General features: G+C 39.0%; 1 protein-coding gene across 3 annotated transcripts in view; it reads right to left on the bottom strand.

Annotated features, from left to right (window-relative positions):
• ARHGEF6 (Rac/Cdc42 guanine nucleotide exchange factor 6) overlaps positions 1–19278 on the bottom strand; it is a 145144-nt gene that overhangs the window by 102373 nt on the left and 23493 nt on the right. For all 3 annotated transcript variants that reach the window (XM_045839377.1, XM_045839376.1, XM_045839378.1), the window contains 2 exons: positions 4861–4945; positions 1294–1418 (listed from right to left, as the gene is read on the bottom strand). In XM_045839377.1, coding sequence (XP_045695333.1) covers positions 1294–1418; positions 4861–4945 — 210 coding nt within the window. The remainder of the gene's footprint in view (positions 1–1293; positions 1419–4860; positions 4946–19278) is intronic.

Genomic DNA, 19278 nt, shown 5'->3' with positions numbered 1-19278 from the left:
AAACAAAAGCCACACCAGATGAAGCACTCATCCAAATGAAGCAGGGGCAGAAATTATATGAATTTAGGCAAATTAAGTGGGTGACCTAAGATAAAACCTCAGGTCCGTCTCAGTCTTGAGGTTTCTTTTTTAATTTAGGGGTGAGCTTAACATGGATAATCCTCAGGGAGGAGGGATTAATACATCTCTGGAAACTATTCAAACTTTGGTGTTTGCGAGACTGTATATTTTGGAGGGAGTCATAATTTTTATTTCCCTCTCCCCCTACTAATTGTCTAAAGATACTTATTTAAATGATCCAGGAAACAAAGTAGAGCAATACACTATTCCATTCTGCCTCTACCCAACACATAAGCTTATCTTACGTAATTATATGACCAAGATTAGGTACTAACCTACTCTCATAAAATCTGCCTCCCACATTCCAATTACTAAGAATATCCTAAATTGGCTAAGACTTAGTCATATGTAAAGATCAAATACCCCATAGTTACTAAGTCAGGAGTTCTTAATCTGTCACAAGCCCCTTTGAGAAGCTGATGAGCACAACTGAACTATACCCAAAATACATAAACACATAAGTTCACCAAAGAAGATTTTGCCTACAATCTAAGTGGGTCCAAGCAGTGTAGAACCATAGTGTTCATCAGCTCCTCGAAGTAACCTGTGATGTCAAAAGGTTAAATGCTTTAGAAATAATATGATGGCTTAAAGCAAGCAGGTCCATTTCTTGTCAATGTGGCATTGACAAGAAATGATGTCTCAAATGAGCAGAAGATGGGATGTTCCCTCCCAAACAAAAGTTCTAGTAAGACCAAATTCAAAGATAACTGGGCTATCCAATGTAGGAGCTCAGCATAAGCCCAATATAAATACAAAGACAAAAATGGCAATAATGATGACAATAGCAAGTAATATTGATTGCCTACTGTGTGCCAGGCACTATTTGGTTCCAATGAACTGAAGGATAGGGAGAAATAACAACAAACTGCCATCAGGAAGTAATCATAATGACATAGTTGCATAGCATTCTCAGTTAAACAACTTTCAATTTTAGGAGAAGACAGAATTTTGGGCTTCAACCCCAATTTTCCTAAATTTTCTTTAACCTGAAACAACCAAAATGTTGTTCCAGCAGACCAGCTTGAATTGGTTCTAGGTTTAAAATTAGTTTTCTTCAGACACCCCAAACAACAGGATAGCTATCTTACTACATATGGAAATGCAACTGGGATAACTGATCTAATTTCACGGGTTTCAAAACAGGCAGGGGGAATTGGGGACTATACTTACCACTGTCTTTGACTGCCTTTGCAGCCCTGGAGCTGTGCTAGAAACTGCTCCCTGTGGGTTTGTCTGAGAACTATTAGCAGCACTAAGAGAAGAGGAACGTCCACATGGTCTTTCTGATAACTGATCTGTGAAAAGAGGAAAAGGCATGGTAAAGGGAACCACTCATGTCAGAAAAACATCTACAACATAACATTATCTTTCGTGGGACATTATCAAAGGCAACCTGGCTGTAATTTAACTGTTATCGTTATGAATGTGACAAGTATATTTCATCCCCCCTCCCTTTTTGGCGGCCAACTCCTTTTTCTTAACCTTACTGGCCGTTGCTCTCCAGTAGAATGAAAAACAACGACAGAACCACATTTTCTCTTAACCCATTTCCCTACAACTCTTCCCTCCTGAGCCAGTTGCAACAGTATGCACTGTTATCCCAGGCAGAACTATATTGGGTACCAAACAGCTGTTTGTGGCTCTTATTACTTTGAAATATTTCAAATTTCTCTCTTTGTTTTTTGGCCTATAACTGAGTGGTTCTTTTCTTCCTCACATGTAATAATACGAGTGGCATACATCACGTAAAATCTCTTTGCCTAGTAGGGGAGAGAAGGATGAGAATGAGAGACTGAGTTTGTCTAGGAAGGATTCAATCTTAACACTAGAATAATTTTTTAAATCAAACTCGAGCCCTCTCTTCCTTGAAACCTTGTGAAATTTGATCATACCAGCGCTGAGCTGGATGTTCTCAGTATGCTAAGAGTGTACTGAAGAGAGGAGCTGGCTTCTTGACAAACTCAAATGAAGGTTCTTTTCCTCTCCATTTATTTTTAAAAGATATAAACTGCAAAAGTCTAAAGCCCAAACATTCCCTAGGTGACAAGCTCAGTATCCAAGTAGTTTCCTTGATGCTATGGGTTTTAACTTTCACCTCCTTGTATTTTATAAGAGACTGTAAAACTTGCTAGGAGAGTTTGGCAAACGAACGTATAATTTGTATGGCATAATGTTAGAATTATACGGTTCTCCCTGCCCAGAAACAGAGAGTTGTCATATGCGTTAAATATAGTTACTCGAATTAGCTGTACTTTCTGCTCGATGCCTTGTAATAGCTCAAAAGCATTTTTTCCAAATAGCAAAAGAACAATTTTGAAGAAGTATTTTTACATTTATTGCTATTATAAACAGCTCTTTTGACTAAAACTATAATTACTTGATAGCTTCCTAGATGCTCCATCCTATTTGGCACTTGATTATATTGTCTGTTTTTCTTCTCTAATTGTTTCACGTGGGTAAGTTGAGTCTCCCTAAATAGATGGCAATTTTCTCAAAGGCAGGAACCATATCTTACATTTCCTTTGTAGCACCTGGTAGTGCTGGGCACACACTCTGTTGACTTCCTAATGGCTGGAGCAGCAAGACCCATGTTTGGGCATAAGGGTACTGGAGTCAGTCTGATGTGGGTCTGAATCCCAGCTGTGTCACTTACTTTCTAGATGGGCAAGTGTGGGCCTGACTTTCCTTATCTATAATATAGCCTAATAGTAATACTTAAACCCAGGGTTGTTTCAAAGATTTAATGAGACTACCTAAGCTCAAAAGACAGCCTAGACCCATGGTAATGGCTCAAAGCACTTTAACTATGATTATTATTGCCCAGTTGTAGGTAAGATACTATATCACAAAAAGAGAGAAGTTCTACTCTAAGCCAGCAATTTTCAGCCGGTGTGCCACAAGAATTTTTTTAAAATGCAATACCTTGATGACTCTTCCCCTTCTCTCCCCGCAGTCATCAAGGAACATGTATAAAGGACCCATGGACAAAGCCAAAGGGGGAAGGATTGAGGGTGGGAGGCAGGGGTGGGTGGTGCAGGGGAAGTGGTGGCAGGAAAATGGAGACAACTGAACTTGAACAACAATAAAAAAAAAAAAACATGCAATACCTGACGATTTAGTCAAGGGCACTGACCTCTTTTCCCTTAGACTGTCAAATAAAAAAATGACAACGGCCACCATGACAATAGCTGTCTAGTGTAAATGTCCTGTCTTAAACCATAAATATATAGGTCTTATAATAGAGTTGCATCTTGCCCTGGCTGGTGTGGCTCAGTGGATTGAGTGCCAACCTGCAAACCAAAAGGTTATCAGTTTGATTCCCAGTCAGGGCACATGCCTGGGTCGTGGACCAGGTCCTCAGTAGGGGGTGTGTGAGAGGCAACCGACTGATGTATCTCACACATTGATGTTTCTCCCCCTCTCTTCCTTTCCCCCTCCCCCTCTCTCTAAAAGTAAATAAATAAAATCTTTTTTTTAAAAAAATAGAGTTTCACCTGGCTGGCATAGCTCAGTGGATTGAGCGCGGGCTGGGAACCAAAGTGTCCCAGGTTCGATTCCCAGCCAGGGTACATGCCTGGGTTGCAGGCCATAACCCCCAGCAACTGCACATTGATGTTTCTCTCTCTCTCTCTCTCTCTCTCTCTCCCTTCCCTCTCTAAAAGTAAATAAATAAAATATTGAAAATAAAAAAATAATTTCAATCTTAATTTAAAAGATTTAAAAAAAATAGAGTTTCATCTTGTTGGTCACATCGCATAATCATGTTGCGTGTGATTGGTTAACTCTTGGTACCGGACAGAAATCCTTATATACAAGTATAGGCACCTGATTTTTATAAAAAGTCTCTTTGGAAGAAATGGGGTAGGCAATTACTATTATTTTTTTAATAAATCAAAATTATACCTATTTTTGTCAGATCAGCAAAAATATTTATATTGGGCCACAAAATTTTATTTTATTTTTTAATAGTTTATTTTTATTGTATTTTTCCATTGCCATTTATCACCCTTTTACCCTTTCCCACCTACACAACCTCCCTCCTTCCCAAAATTACCACAGTTATCCATGCCATTAGAGTGTGCCATTGAATTTTAGTAATTAGTTTATGTGTGCCAAGAGATGAAAAAGGTTGAAAATTGTTCCTCTAAGGTAATCATCATTTGCTTTGCAATTACTAGGATTTATATTTAATACCTCCAATGTTGTGGGTATTAATATTTAAATAAAAGATACTCTTTTCACTGACTATAAACCTGAGGTTTCATTTTCAGTGCAAGGTTCATGGGGAGTCCCTTTACATGGACAAAGATATATAGCAAACTATGAGAAAAATGTCTCTAGTGGAGAAAGGGAAGTAACATCTATAGTCTATAAACTTCATGAAAAAGGGAACTGGTCTTTTTTTATTATTTTCTATCTTGTTACACTCGGCTGCCTATTCAACAGCTTTCAATGAAACAGTTTCTTGGTTCTTATCATTATATTAAGGGCATGAGAATGTCATCTCTTATAGGTATGTTTAAATCATACATCAATACAATAGGTTAAAATAAAAAAATAAATCTTAAACTATGAAAAATTACATAAATTACATCACTTGACACCCACTGGAGTTTATTTGTAGGGAGGGGAGAACTTTGCACCAAACAATCCTAACCATAGCTGGCTCTTAGGTGATCAGAAACATATGGAACCAAACATGTCACACAGAACTCACAAATCACAAACCCTGCTTACCTTCTGTTGCTTTGTTGACAGCTAAAAGAGTGCTCAGAACCTTAGAGAAATTGACCCCTGAATAAAGGTCATCAGGATCAAATACCTATGAGAAAGGAAATTGAACCCGTAAGACATCCAACTCAACAAACCCACCTATCAAAAGACCATTTCCTTTAGCTCTTAGAAGAAAAAAAATTGTAAAAGCCAAGACCCAAAACCTCTGCATGCCTTTGGGAGAAATGAAAGCAGCAGCTGAGCTGCCTAACGACATGTGGCAGGCCATCAGTGAGTCAGAGCAAAGCAGTAATGGGAAATGAGAGCCAAGCTGAGAATGCAGGGCCCACCAGGAAATACACAGTGCCTACTCAGGCCTACTCTTCTGACATGCACATATCAATACTCTTAGCCCAGTTACAGGAAACGCATATGCATGGGTTACGGTTAATGCCCATCACCTACAGAATGGCCTTAAAAGTCAAAAAAGGAAGTGTAGCCTTTTTGACACTTTTTCATATGTAAAGTTTATTCATTGTACTCAGTAAGGGCACTGTCAGCTATGCCTTTCTCTGTGCTCCTTGTCCTCTCTATTTTCACCCACTGGGTCCCAACCACCTATGATCTTAACTCCACATTGCCCAAACTTTGCACCTAAATCTGCTTTTTGCTCCCAGCCCCTGTTTCTGGTTTCTGCTGCTTGACCTTAACCCCCCCTCAGCTCATTTTCATGGATTTCAACCTCTGCCTGCCTGAGCTTAGAGATTCTTCCTAGCCTTAAGTGATTTTTTTCCAGATGACTGCTGACCTTCCTGATACTACTCAACTTCTGCAACAAAACATTAAATACATTTTCACTTTGCCAGTCTCAACCATCATTCTGATATGCCACTGTCCGTAGTGAAGATACTAATCAGCTGTTGTTTTAAATAAAATTTATTAATTTTAAAACACATTTAATGCATTAAAATATATTGAAACTTCTTCTAGTCTCACACATGAGTATTTGAACCTAGAAGTATTCTCAAGTACAGCCACAATCTATTAATTTGCCAGCCAATGATGTAGATACATACACCTATAGGTAACCAGACACCCACTTTCTAGATGGAAATTCACCTACTAAAAACATTTTGTTCCAGTTCTAGCTGGTGTGGCTCAGTGGACTGAGCACCGGCCTGCGAAACAAAAGGTCGATGGTTTGATTCCCAGTCAAGGCACATGCCTGGGTTACAGGCCAGGTCCCCAGTAGGGGATGCATGAGAGGCAACCACACACTGGTGTTTCTCTCCCTTTCCTTCTCCCACTTTTCCCCTCTGTCTAAAAATAAATAAATAAAATCTTTAAAAAATTTTTTTGACCTGGCTGGTGTGGCTCAGTGGACTGAATGCCGGCCCACAAACTAAAGGGGTCACTGGTTCGTTTCCCAGTTCAGAGCACATGCCTGGGTTGGGGGCCAGGCCCCCACAGGGGACATACGAGAGGCAACCACACAGTGATGTTTCTCTTCCTGTCTTTCTCCCTCCCTTTTCTCTCTAAAAATAAATAAATCAAATCTTTTTAAAAAAATCCTTTTGTTCCAAAATGTTTGTGTTTGTATTTTCCCCCTTAAATGTGGTGGGGAAAAAATGTACCTTCTTATGTGGGACATGACAGGGTGCAACATTTTTTTGTAATTTTTAAAAAGATTTTATTTATTTATTTTTAGAGAGGGAGGGGAGGGAGAGAGAGAGAGAAACATCAGTGTGTGGTTGCTGGGGGTCATGGCCTAAAACCCAGGTATGTACCCTGACTGGGAATCAAACCTGTGACACTTTGGTTCGCAGCCCGCGCTCAATCCACTGAGCTACGCCAGCCAGGGCTAGGGTGTAACATTTTGAAGGATGTCTTCCCCTTAGATAGAGTCATTGTTCCATTTCTAATGTGCCTGTTTTTTGGGAGTCACATCTAGATAACATTTTATCTTTTTTGGTTTACATATTCTTGAAGATATAAAATCCATCTCTAGAATTAAAATACGTAGCATCCATTTTTTCAAATGAGGGAGGATCTATGTAAATAATATATGTAAGTGTGAGCCTATAGAAGTCTGTCTACTCTGGAATCACCAGATCTGCTATTCATTCATTGACTTGTTTATTTTAAGTATATTTTATTGATTATACTTTTACAGTTACCCCATTTTCTCCCCTTTATTCCCCTCCACCCTGTACCCCCCACCAGCATTCCCCCAACTCTATTTATGTCCATGGGTCGTACATACAAGTTCTTTGGTTTCTCCATTTCATATAATATTCCTAACCTCCCCCTGTCTATCCTGTACCTACCAATTATGCTTCCTATTCCCTGTACCTTTCCCTCACCCTACCCTCTACCCCTACCCACTGATAACCCTCCATGTGATCTCCATTTCTGTGATTCTGTTCCTGTTCTAGTTGTTTGCTTAGTTTTTCTTTTTGTTCTTGTTTTTCAATTCAGTTGTTGATATTTGTGAGTCTGTTGTCATTTTACTGTTCAGAGTTGTGATCATCTTCTTTTTTGTAGATAAGTCCCTTTAACATTTCATATAATAAGGGCTTGGTAGTAATGAACTTCTTTAACTTTGTCTTATCTGGGAAGCACTTTATCTGCCCTTCCATTCTAAAGGATAGCTTTACTGGATAGACTAATCTTGGATGTAGGTCCTTGCCTTTCATGACTTTGAATACTTCTTTCCAGCTCCTTCTTGCCTGCAAGATTTCTTTTGAAAAATCAGCTGACAGTGTTATGGGAACTCCATTGTAGATAACTGTCTCCTTTTCTCCTGCTGCTTTTAAGGTTCTCTCCTTCTCTTTAATCTTGGGTAATGTAATTACGATGTGCCTTGGTGTGTGCTTCCTTGGGTCCAACTTCTTTGGGACTGTCTGAGCTTCCTGGACTTCCTGGAAATCTATTTCCTTTGCCAGATTAGGGAAGTTCTCCTTCATTTTTTTTCAATAAGTTTTCAATTTCTTGCTCTCCCTCTTATCCTTCTAGCATTGCTATGATTTGGATGTTTGAATGTTTAAAGTTGACCTGGAGGTTCTCACTTTTTTGAATAGTTGTTTCTTCATTCTATTCCAGTTGAATGTTTATTTCTTCCTTCTGCTCCAAATGGTTGATTTGAGTCCCAGTTCCTTTCCCTTCACTATTGGTTCCCTGTATATTTTGCTTTATTTCACTTTTCATAGCCTTCACTTTTTCCTCTATTTCATGACCATACTCAACCATTTCTGTGAGCATCTTGATTACCAGTGTTTTAAACTCTGCATCTGATAGGTTGGCTAACTCTTCATTGCTTAGTTCTATTTTTGGATCTTTAATTTATTCTTTTATTTGGGCCATATTTCTTTTTTTCGGCACACCTGTTTTATTGTAAGAGGTGGAGCTTTAGGTATTCGCCAGGGTGGAGCAACTCTTGTTGCTAGGTTATGATGCTGTATGTGGGGAAGGAGTCAGAGAAGGAACAATGCCACTTGCTTGGCTCTCAACTGGCTTTTAGCCACTTCCTCTACTATCCACAAGCAAATTGGGCCTCTCTGGTGCTGATTCCCTGGAGAGTGAGTTTGTGTAAGTTCCAGGACCCTGTGGCTCTCCAACAAGCTCTCCTGTGAGGGTGGGATTCCCTCCCGCTGCCAGAACACCCACAGATTTTTACAGCCAGAAGTTTTGAGGCTTTCTTTCCCTGTGCTGGAACTCTGGGTTGCATGGTCTGTCTTGTTACTCAGTTGTTCCACCCAGTTTATATGCATGCAAATGAGAGACTGCCAGTCACCACCTTGCCTGTCTAGTCCTCCATCCACGGCCTTGCCATACCTCCTCTCTGCCCCAGTTTCCCATCTCTGCTCTTCTTACCAGTCTGAATGAATGTTTCTTTTAAAAATTCTTTTTCTTTGAAGTGAAATTTTATAGTTTTTATCACATATTTATTTTATTTTATTTTATTTTATTTTAATTTTAGAGAAATGAGGAGAGAGTGAAAGAGAGGGAGAGAAACCTCTATGTGCAAGAGATACATCATTCTATGGCCTCTCACACATCCCCAACCAGGGACCTAGCCTGCAGCCCTGGCATATGCCCTGCATGTGCCCTGACGGGGTATTAAACCAGCGACCTTTCAGTTCACAAGCCAACACTCAGTCCACTGAGCCACTCCAGCCAAGGCCTCTTCTTTAACTTCTTGGTTGTCAGACTTCAATACAGTTTGATTTTCTGGCAGACATGGTTGTTTTTTTTGTTTTCAAATTTGTTGTTGTCCTTCTTTTGGTTGTACAAGGAGGCTAAGTGTATTTACCTATGCCTCCATCTTGGCTAGAAGCCCTATTCATTTAATCAATAAATGTTTTGTATTGAAACTTAAAATGATTAAAGAACACTTTCACATCTAAAAATTATCCACTAATATACTTTTAGTAAAGGGCTAATGCTAATATTACTAAACTAAATTACATTACAATCCAAACATGTTTTTCAATGCTACTGTATATTTCAAAGTTTTCCAGGAATGAATTGATGGACAAAGCCTGGGTGAAGAAGATCCAATTGACTCTGGTAAGAGTATCTAGTATCTCAGGGAATTCCACTCTTATTGACTCTTCCTTAACAATGATAATAGGAAAGAGTTAATGACATGTATACCAAAAGAGTAACAAAGCAAAAAATTCATTTTTTAGCTCATAATTTCTCATAGGAGTGTAAATATGTGCATGTATATGAATGCATGTGTTGGATAGGTGTGATGGATATGGGTAGAGCCTAAAATAATAAGCAAAGGTAAATATCAGCAGAATAAGGCATGAGAGCAAAAGGTGTGATAAAAAACTCCCCTCTCTTTTTTATGCTGCTCCCTATCCAGGTTAATTGACTGCCTCTGTGTGGCAACACTAGCATTATTCACTTGTATCAGTATCTGACTAAATATGAAAACAACAAACTGATGGAAAATTAAAACTGATGGAAAATGCATCAACAAGAGTCATTGTGTCTGCTTGAGGGAAGCTGCCTGGACTGCGCACAGTTCCTTTTTTAGAAGACTAGAGTTTACCCATAGACATTGTTCTTCTCACTACAAGCCTATTCTGTAGCATTAGTAACTACACAGGAAGGAGTTGGAAGAGGTCTCTAGGAACTAGTAGAGAAGGAAACACCTAAGGATTATGACTGCAGAGCATTTGGAAGATTATATATAACCATGAACACTCTCCACTGCACCACACCCTTCCAAGCCTCAAATTGAATGTTATTGAAAATTCCACCCCAGGCCTTTCTTCAATGCTCTTGAGACTGGTCCCCTGTTAAAATGGGAATATTATTTGGAAGGTGCATAACAATATCAGCCATTATTAGTGTTTTATATGTTAGTGGAAATGAGAAGCATAAAATCAAGTTTAGAAATGAAGATGTGGAGAAAAGCCAAGGTCACTGGTGCCCAACTTGGAAACAGCTAAGGAAAACCCGTCAGTGTTAGGAATGTAAGAACAAGGAAAAATAGGTTACAGTACAGGCTGTTTGCCTAGGCCTATAATTTATACATAAAAATAAAAAAAAAAACACAATTCCCCTTTCCTATCTGTAAAGCACTCTGGGACTTGTTAAAAGTTAATACAAATTTGCACATTTATGCTGTATATGATGATACTTATCTACTGGTACTTTGTGCAAGCCTCACTAGCTTGTTTAATATGGTATCAAACCAAACTTCCTTTACACCTATTTTGGTCCAGAAATTAGCTGGTTAGTTCCATTTGGATCTGTTAACGTCAGGTGAACAGCAAGATTCCCTCCTTCCTTCTACGATGACTATGATACAGACAAGAAAGGACTGCTTCTTAGATTATTGCTAGATGGTTTCAAGGTACCACTCCTGCAATGGGATGAGGCAAGGTTCAAGGATAATGGTAACAACAATAAAAACATTTACTCTACTCCAAATAACCATAGAAGAGACAGGGATTAAACTTTACTGAAGTTTTAAAAAACTATTTATGTATACAGCCCCTCTAAGGTCCAGTCCTACATCAGCAGCTCAATTTAGACAAAGCATTTAATTTTTAAATATTTCCCCACAGTTTTCCATTTTGGACATCAACAATGACAGCAAAACTTATTTTCCATCCACTAAATACCAGCTGTTAATTCTGAAATGTTGAAGATCTGCCGGTATAAACTGCATAGAAGTTAATACAAAGTGGGGAAAAAGTAGGTTTACAGTTGTGAGTATGCAAAACACAGAGTTTATTCTTATATTATTCTTTTTTATAGTTTAATGCATTTTAATAGCAAACTTTCAGGAATAGCACAGAAGACAGACAAGATTAAAAACATACTTGCATGTAGGACAACTCAGAAAAGTATAGTGAATGGATGGAATCTACTGTATGATAAAAATGCTACAAACACCATTTGGCTGCCATCTATTAATGTATTATTTTCCATACAAACAGCATACCACAAACCTACTTTTGTCCTACCCAAATATATATATAGAATTATATATAATATATAATTATAATGCAAGTAAATAATATAATAATAATAGCACAAGAATAAACTTTTCATGTACTCATAATTATAAGGCACTAGTATGTGCACACCTCTATATTTTTATGGGTTTACAAATAGATCCTTTTGGATTACTTTTCACTTTTAACATGTATGCTGTTTCATGAAATTTTTCCTACACTGACAACCACAAGGAAGCACACGAGAAGAAACTTCCACAACCCGTTGTTTGATTCCTTCACTAACCTTATAACTACAATTTACTGATTTACTGAGCCCTTGTTATGTGTTATAAGCTGACACCATGCTTGGAGATAATAAATGATAGATAGATGATAGATAGATAGATAGATAGATAGATAGATAGATAGATCTCCATCATTGCACTCAATTCTCTTGGCAAGCCTGTAATGTGGGTAAAATTATTTCTCCCATTTTATAGATGAGTAAACCCAGACTCAAAGTAGTTAAGTCACACAGCAAGAAAGTGATGAAGCCAATAAATATACAGAACAAAGGGTTGTGAGGGGCATTTTAGCCCTGCATGTATACTTTATGTTTTGATGAGACATTTAAAAAAATGAAAAAGGAGCCCTGGCTGGTGTGGCTCAGTGGACTGAGTGAGGACCTGCGAAGCAAGGGGTTGCTGGTTTGATTCCCAGTCAGGGCACATGCCTGGGTTGCAAGCCGGGTCCCCAGTGGGGACCATGTGAGAGGCAACCGCCCACTCCCTTCCCCTCTCTCTAAAAATAAATAAATAAAATTAAAAAAAGAAAATATTTTTTAAAAAATGAAAATGGAATCCATGGGTTTTACACACACACACAAAAAAATCCTTTGCTGCTGTCAGTAAACACAGCATCTGTACCATCTGCAGCAAGTTTGTTATAACCTTGAACATGACCAATTCAATGAATCATGGCAAAGAGAAAATCTCTTGACAAGACTGTCTGCACAGGGGTCTTTCCTAATTCCTGTGCAGTCCTTTGCATTTCAAGGTGCAGCCTTGACCCAGCAGGCACCTTTTGCCAGAAGCTGGGAAAGGCTGTACTGAGCTACTCTTATTTGTTCATCTGATTCCACCTTGTAAGCCACCATCCATATTTGTGAGGTGCTGGTTGCGGGGAGGTCCAGCCCATGGTTACAGGACCAAGCTAAACCTTTTCTTGGCATCATGCTCTACCCACTTAAGCTAGCAATCACAGTCCAGCCACATATTTGTTAAAAGAAGTCATTGTATACTAGTTCAGAACTGGGTGATGTCAGTAATGCCATGTGGCTACAGTCCCACTCAATTGACTTCCATTTTAAAAGTTAATTTAGTAAGCCAGCCAGAGAAAGTCAAATATCATATGATCTCATTCATAAGTGGAACCTAATGAGCAAACTGGACTAACAAGGAAAATGGGGACAGACTCATAGATGGAGAGCAGGATAATACCAAGGGGGGATGGGGAGGTTAGTGGGTGGAGGAATTGAGCAAAATAGAAAAAGGACTCATGGACATGGACAGCAGTGTGGTGATTGCTGGGGGTGGGGATGTATAAGGGAACTACAAGGTAATGTAAAAAATACAAGAAAGATTAAATTTTTAAAAAAATTAATTTAGGATCTGAAGTAATCACAATAGGTTCTATCACTCAACTGTTAAAATCTAATCAATCAAAAAGCAAGGGATTCAGTGGAGCCACATGTTTCAGTCCCATTAATTTAATTTAAAGATTTTATTTATTCTTAGAGATAGGGGAGGGGAGAGAGAAAGAGAGTGAGAGAAACATCAATGTGAGAGAGAAACATCAATTGGCTGCCTCTCACACACACCCCAGGGACTGAACCTGCAACCCAGGCATGTGCTCTAATCAGGAATTGGGAATCGAACAGGCAACAACCGTTCACTTTGTGGAACAACACCCAACACAACCCACTGAGAAACATGGGGCAGGGCTGTTTCAGGCCCATTAAAAAGAAAAGATTCCAAATACACATACTTTAGGAATATTCCATCTCTCCCTTGTTCTTATTGTTCCTAGTGAATAAAGTCTCAAATTAACAGACCATTTTGAATCACATTCTTTAATTCTCATAGCTGAGCACTCTGCCTCTGTTAACCCCTGAACTTTGGAAGAAATGTCATTACATAGTGCAACAGAACAAGCATATCTGAGCTGCTTAGTCATATTTCACTGCATGGCACCTTTCCTAGCTCTGTGAATGAAACCTGGGATGCTTCCACATAGCCCCTATTAAAAGTAGTCACAAAGTCAGCAACAAATAATGATTTTAACTAGCCACTGGTATTCCACTTACTAGAATGCAGTGGATGGTATTTGTACCTGTTTGGTCTTAAATAATAACAGTTCATATTTGATATGGAGCAAACTTAAGAAAGCAAACCCTATTCTCTACTCTCTTATTTCCTTCCCTTCTCTCCATTTCAGCAATTTAGGAAAAATCTGACATGTGTATGTAGCTGAAATAACATTGGTGTATTGAAGAGAGCACTGCTGTGAAGGTCAGAAGACCTTAACATTTTGTGGCTGTTTCTCATCTAGAAAATGAGACACGTGCTGGTCCAGTATTTGAATAGAAGCTCCAAAATACAGTTCCTTGCCTATGTGCCCAAGGTCTAAAATCTGGTCTTCAAATCTCACAGCTCTTGAGAATGGACTCACACCAACCAAGTTCACAGAAAGTCAATGCATAAACCAAAATGCCAATTTGCTAATTTCTACTTAAAAATGAACCATTAATGAATAAATGAGTTGATCAAAAAACTATGGTACATTTATACAATGGAATACTATGCAGCAGGAAGAAAGAAGGAGCTCCAATCCTTTGGGACAGCATGGATGGATCTGGAGAGAATAAGCTAAGTGAAATAAGCCAGGTGGTGAAAAACAAATACCATATGATGTCACCTATAAGTGGAATCTAATCAACAAAACAAGCAAGCAAAATATAACCAGAAACATTGAAATAAATAACAAACTGACAGTAACCAGAGGGGAGGGGGAAGAGAGATAATGGGGGAAAATAGGGGAAGGGCCATCAAGGAGCATATATAAAGGACACATGGACAAAGCCAAAGGGGGAAATGATTGAGGGTGGAAGACAGGGTAGGATGGAGCAGAGGGAGTGGTGGGGGGAAAATGGAAACAACTGTACTTGAACAAAAACTAACAATAAACAAACAAACAAACAAATAAATAAATAAAAAGAACGATTGGACAGGATGGGGAGAACGACTGGGGAAAATTGGGATAATTGTAATAGAACAACAATTTAAAAAAAAAAGAAAAAGAAGATTGGACACTCCAATTTTATGACCAGATCACTCTCTCCCAACATAGAATTCTACATGGAAAGCCAAATTAGAATTAGAAATTTGTTAAATAGTATAGAATCAAAACAAAGGGAATCTGGGATATCACAGCCTACCATAATTGTTACTTGTTTATAAGTTGACTTTTTCAAAGTGTCATTTTAAAAACATCTATTTACAAATTTTGGCTCTATCTTGCTGCCCCTGCCGGGTGGAACTTGGACTGTTACTGTAGACAGCTTTAACCATCTATGTTCTTTTGTCTATGTAGATTTAATATAATCACCTTACAGAACTACTACATACTTCTAGATTACTTGGACCTCATAGAATTCAAAGCTAGGAAGTTCAGCTCCATAGAGCTTCTATCACAGGAGCAAAGATCTAAGCATAATCCCTCACTGCTCACTCTTCACTGCAAAGTCACCAAATCCATTCCCTGATGGCCATGTCAGCATGACTAACATTAACATATCACACACTATGATTTCTATTCTTCCTTGCTACATTACATTAAGGGGAAAAAAACACTTTCTCCACAACAAAGATTTATCTAGTTGAGTATTAAGTTTCTGGAAAGGGAAATGAATGAAGAATGATAGCAGCATCTTGCTGGGGACCTTCAGAGTATTAAAAAGAGAAAGAGAGCGAACAATTGGCTTTGGATAATCTCACCAAAAAGAGAATAGGCATAAAAGAAAGGGAAAAATAAAACCTATAAATAATGCCTGCCAAACCATGGATAAGAAGTGGGAGGCTTAGACCCAGCTGCCCCTCAGCCAACCAGCCAATGTGGCCTGCCTATCCCCCTCCTCCTGTGCTCCTGTCACTAGAGCCCTTGCAGGAGCCATACTGGCTGACAATTTTGAGGAGTAGTGGGTGGAGAAGTGATGCTTCAACTGCTGAAGCATCTGTGTGCCAGACCTTGAAGTGTTCTCCTCAAACCCCTCACCCCAGCCTTCAGAGAAGGGGACTTATTTCCCAATGTTCTAAATTGGAATGCAGAACACATTTTCTCAAAGACATAGCACCACACCTGCTACTTAGTTTCTGTGAGTTCTATGTCAGCCACATTAGTTATTAAGCAGGCTGTTGTAAGCCAGCCAAAAAACACAATAATCCTGTAGAACCTAGTTTTTGTGGAAAAATGTTTTCTGTGTTCCCAACAATAACTTACAAATGAACTTTTGGAAAATAATCCATTTTTATATTGAAGACGGCCTGAATGTATGGTCCCAAATCAATGTCCACATCCTTAGTTTTTCCTTGTCCTGTCATATAAAGGATGAACAAATACCCTAGACACTCTAAGTGCTATTTATTTTAGAACTCTTCATAATGAGAGAACCAAACAATACGTATAAAAACTATGAGAATACCCTCATAAATTATAATACTTGACAGATCCTGCCTATGTAACAGTCCAGGCAGTTAAGGAAGAGATTCAGCTGTGAAGATACCTCCTGCAGGCCCCGCTTTCCTAGGATCCTACTATGATTTGTGGCCAGAGACTGTAAGTCTAGTGGAAGCAACTGCTTCACTATGACTTCCATATACAGGAGAGACTGATGTTAAATGAACCCCACACAAAATTAGGGTAGGGGAATGACAATGATAAAAGGATCCCCTGTCAGTTGCGTTAAGCAGAGGCTTCTCTGACAGTTTCATCTGCAGCCTTCCCTAAAGTCTTCCATTGAACTTACCTTCATGTTTTTGTTGTTGTTGTTCTTGTTTTACTTCTGAAGAGCTACAACCTTACAGTCTGTATAGATACTGCACATTTAGCCTTCAATCATCCACCACTGTGATATTTTCTATTCTTTGTGTGGGTGTTAAGATTAGTCCTGGATTTCCTATTAGAAGACAGACTCTTTGAAGTCCAAATTGCCCCTGCAGCCCTAGCCCAATATTCAACATATATAAGGCACTTGATAAATAACCTTTCATTGGTTAATCAACAGGATATACTATGAGAAAAACTTAAATTGTTCCTAGAATATACACCCCATGAAGACAGTTTTGAAAAAATGTTTTCACCTCTATACCCTCAGTATCTAGAAGAATATCTGTCATATAGTAGGTGCACGATAAATATTTGATGGATTGATGTAAGTGTAGAAGCTCTCACCAATATGTGATTTATCATAATTGAAGAAAAAGTATTGCTGAAACTACAGTAAAGTAAAAAAGAATTATATTTCCTTTTGTGACAACCTGGATGTACCTTGAGGGTAATATGCTAAGTGAAATTTCATACACAGAAAAATGAATACCACATGATTTCACTTACATGTGGAATCTAAAACACAAAGCAAACAAAACAAAACCAAGATTCATAGATGCACAGAACAGATTGGTGGTTTCCAGAAAAGAAGGGGGCTACAGAGATGAAATGAGTGGTAAAGTCACAAGATCTTAAATATTAACAAGTACAAACTTTCAGTGATAAATAATTAAGGTATGGGAATGCAATGTACAGAATGGGGAATGTAGTCAATAATATTGTTGTACACCTGAAACTATTACATTTTGTGTACCAATTATACCTAAATAAATAAATTGAAATAAATACATCTATATATTATTAAGGAAGAAAAAATTCCATGTGACTTTCCAGGAAATGTATTATCTAAAAATAACATACAGAGAAAGCTGACAGGCTACATAAACACAACTCGCCTCCTCACAGAACCACATCAAAATTACAACTAAAGTAGAGAACAATCATCCTTCAGAACCACCAAAAATCAAGCTGAATGGAAGTCCTACAATTATGGAATTAAAGAAAAAAAACACATTAAGATTGGTAGGAGGGGTGGAGATGAAGAATGAGCTAGACCCACAACCATATGTGGCAGATAAAAAGCAGAGGGAGATCTTGGGAATGAGGGGTCCCAGCTCCATACCAGAGCCCCCACCCCAGGTTTCCAGTGCCAAGTAGAGAAGTTCCAATAACCTCTAGCTGTAAAAGTCATTGGGGACTGAGACTGTGGAAGACAGAAACTTCTGGAGTCACAGGCAGTTCCACTTAAAGGGCCTGTGCATGGACCTACTCAGACTCATTGCCTCTGAGCTCCAGCACCAGGGCAGCAACTTGAAAGGCACTGGAGACATATGGGGAGGAACTGAATTGTCCAGCACCAAGGCAAGGGCTGGGAGTCAGTTTTCTCCCAGACACAAATGCTGGCAGAGGCCATTGTTCCTCTTCTGAGTCTTTCCCCAACAGAGCCACAGAACCACAGAGCAAAAAGGCGGGCACTATATTTGATACTCCGGCCACCTGGCTCACTCTGTTTGCCCCACTTTGGTGATTGCCTGAGGCTCCACCCCACCCAAATTTTGGGACTACCCAAACTATTTCCACTGGCTTTTCCATAAATGACTTGTCTTGACCCATGCTTCAGGCTTTCCTAAATTCTTGCAAACAAGCAGCATCTGGCTTCAGCAAGCCCCATACCTCTCACTAAGTTGCCCCAGGCCTGGCACTAACAGCAGCTGGCCTTGGTTTACAGCTTGGCCTCTCCTGAGCACCTCCAAACCCAGCACAATTTGCAGCCATCTGCATATTGCTTTGTAGCTTAGGCTGTATGACCCCAGACAGAACACTTTTGGCAGCTGAACTTGGACATGACAATAGTAATCAAGGCTCAATTATAATAAGAAAGTGTACACAGACCACAACATGGATGCACCTCAAGTACTAAGCTTAGGTAATATGGGTAGCTGGGCCACTGGACTCTACAGGACACCTACTTCATTAGCCATTCTATGAAGCCTGGGAGTTGTAGCTGCTCTACTTAATAAAAAGAAACAAATACAAGCTGGTTGCCAAAATGAGAAGACAAAGAAATATGGCCCAAATGAAAGAACAGAACAAAATTCCAGAAAAAGAACTAGACAAAATGGAGACAAGCAATCTACTAGATGCAGAGTTCAAAATATTGGTTGTAAAGATGCTCAGTGAACTTAGGAGAAGAGCAGAAGAACTCAGAGAGAACGTTAAGAACATAAAAAAATGATGTGAAAACCGTAAGAAAGAACCAATCAGAAATGAAGGATATACTAACTGAAATGTAAAACAATTTACAGGGAATCAACAGTAGAGTGGAGGAAGCTGAGAATCAGATCAGTGATTTGGAATATAAGAAAACAAAAAAACACCCAATCAAAACAGCAAGAGGAAAAAAGAATCCAAAAGCATGAGGATAGTATAAGGAGCCTCTGAGAAAACTTCTAGCATACCAACATTTGCATCATGGGAGTGCTGGAAGGAGAAGGGAGAGAGAGCAAGAAATTGAAAACCTATCTGAAAAATAATGACAGAAAACTTCCCTAATTGGTGAAGGAATGAGACATACAAGTTGAAGAAGCATATACCATCCCAAACAAGATGAACCCAAAAAGGCCCACACCAAGATACATCATAAATAAAGTACTGAGGCAAGGTGTCAGAGGAGTAAATGCAAGCCATACTAACCTCCTCCCAGAACCAATCTTGGATTACAACTAAATTGTGGAGAAATCACCCAGAACAAAAAATTGAACAAGAGTGAGAGAGAAGCCTTATAACCTTGGATAGACAGAAGAATCAGCTTCAGCAC

Source organism: Phyllostomus hastatus, unplaced genomic scaffold (genome assembly GCF_019186645.2).
Source record: "Phyllostomus hastatus isolate PE091 unplaced genomic scaffold, TTU_PhHast_1.1 phas_contig_30, whole genome shotgun sequence".
NCBI lineage: Eukaryota > Metazoa > Chordata > Mammalia > Chiroptera > Phyllostomidae > Phyllostomus > Phyllostomus hastatus.
The sequence above is the reverse complement of the archived record's forward strand: the minus strand, read 5'-3'. Positions and strand labels throughout refer to the sequence as shown.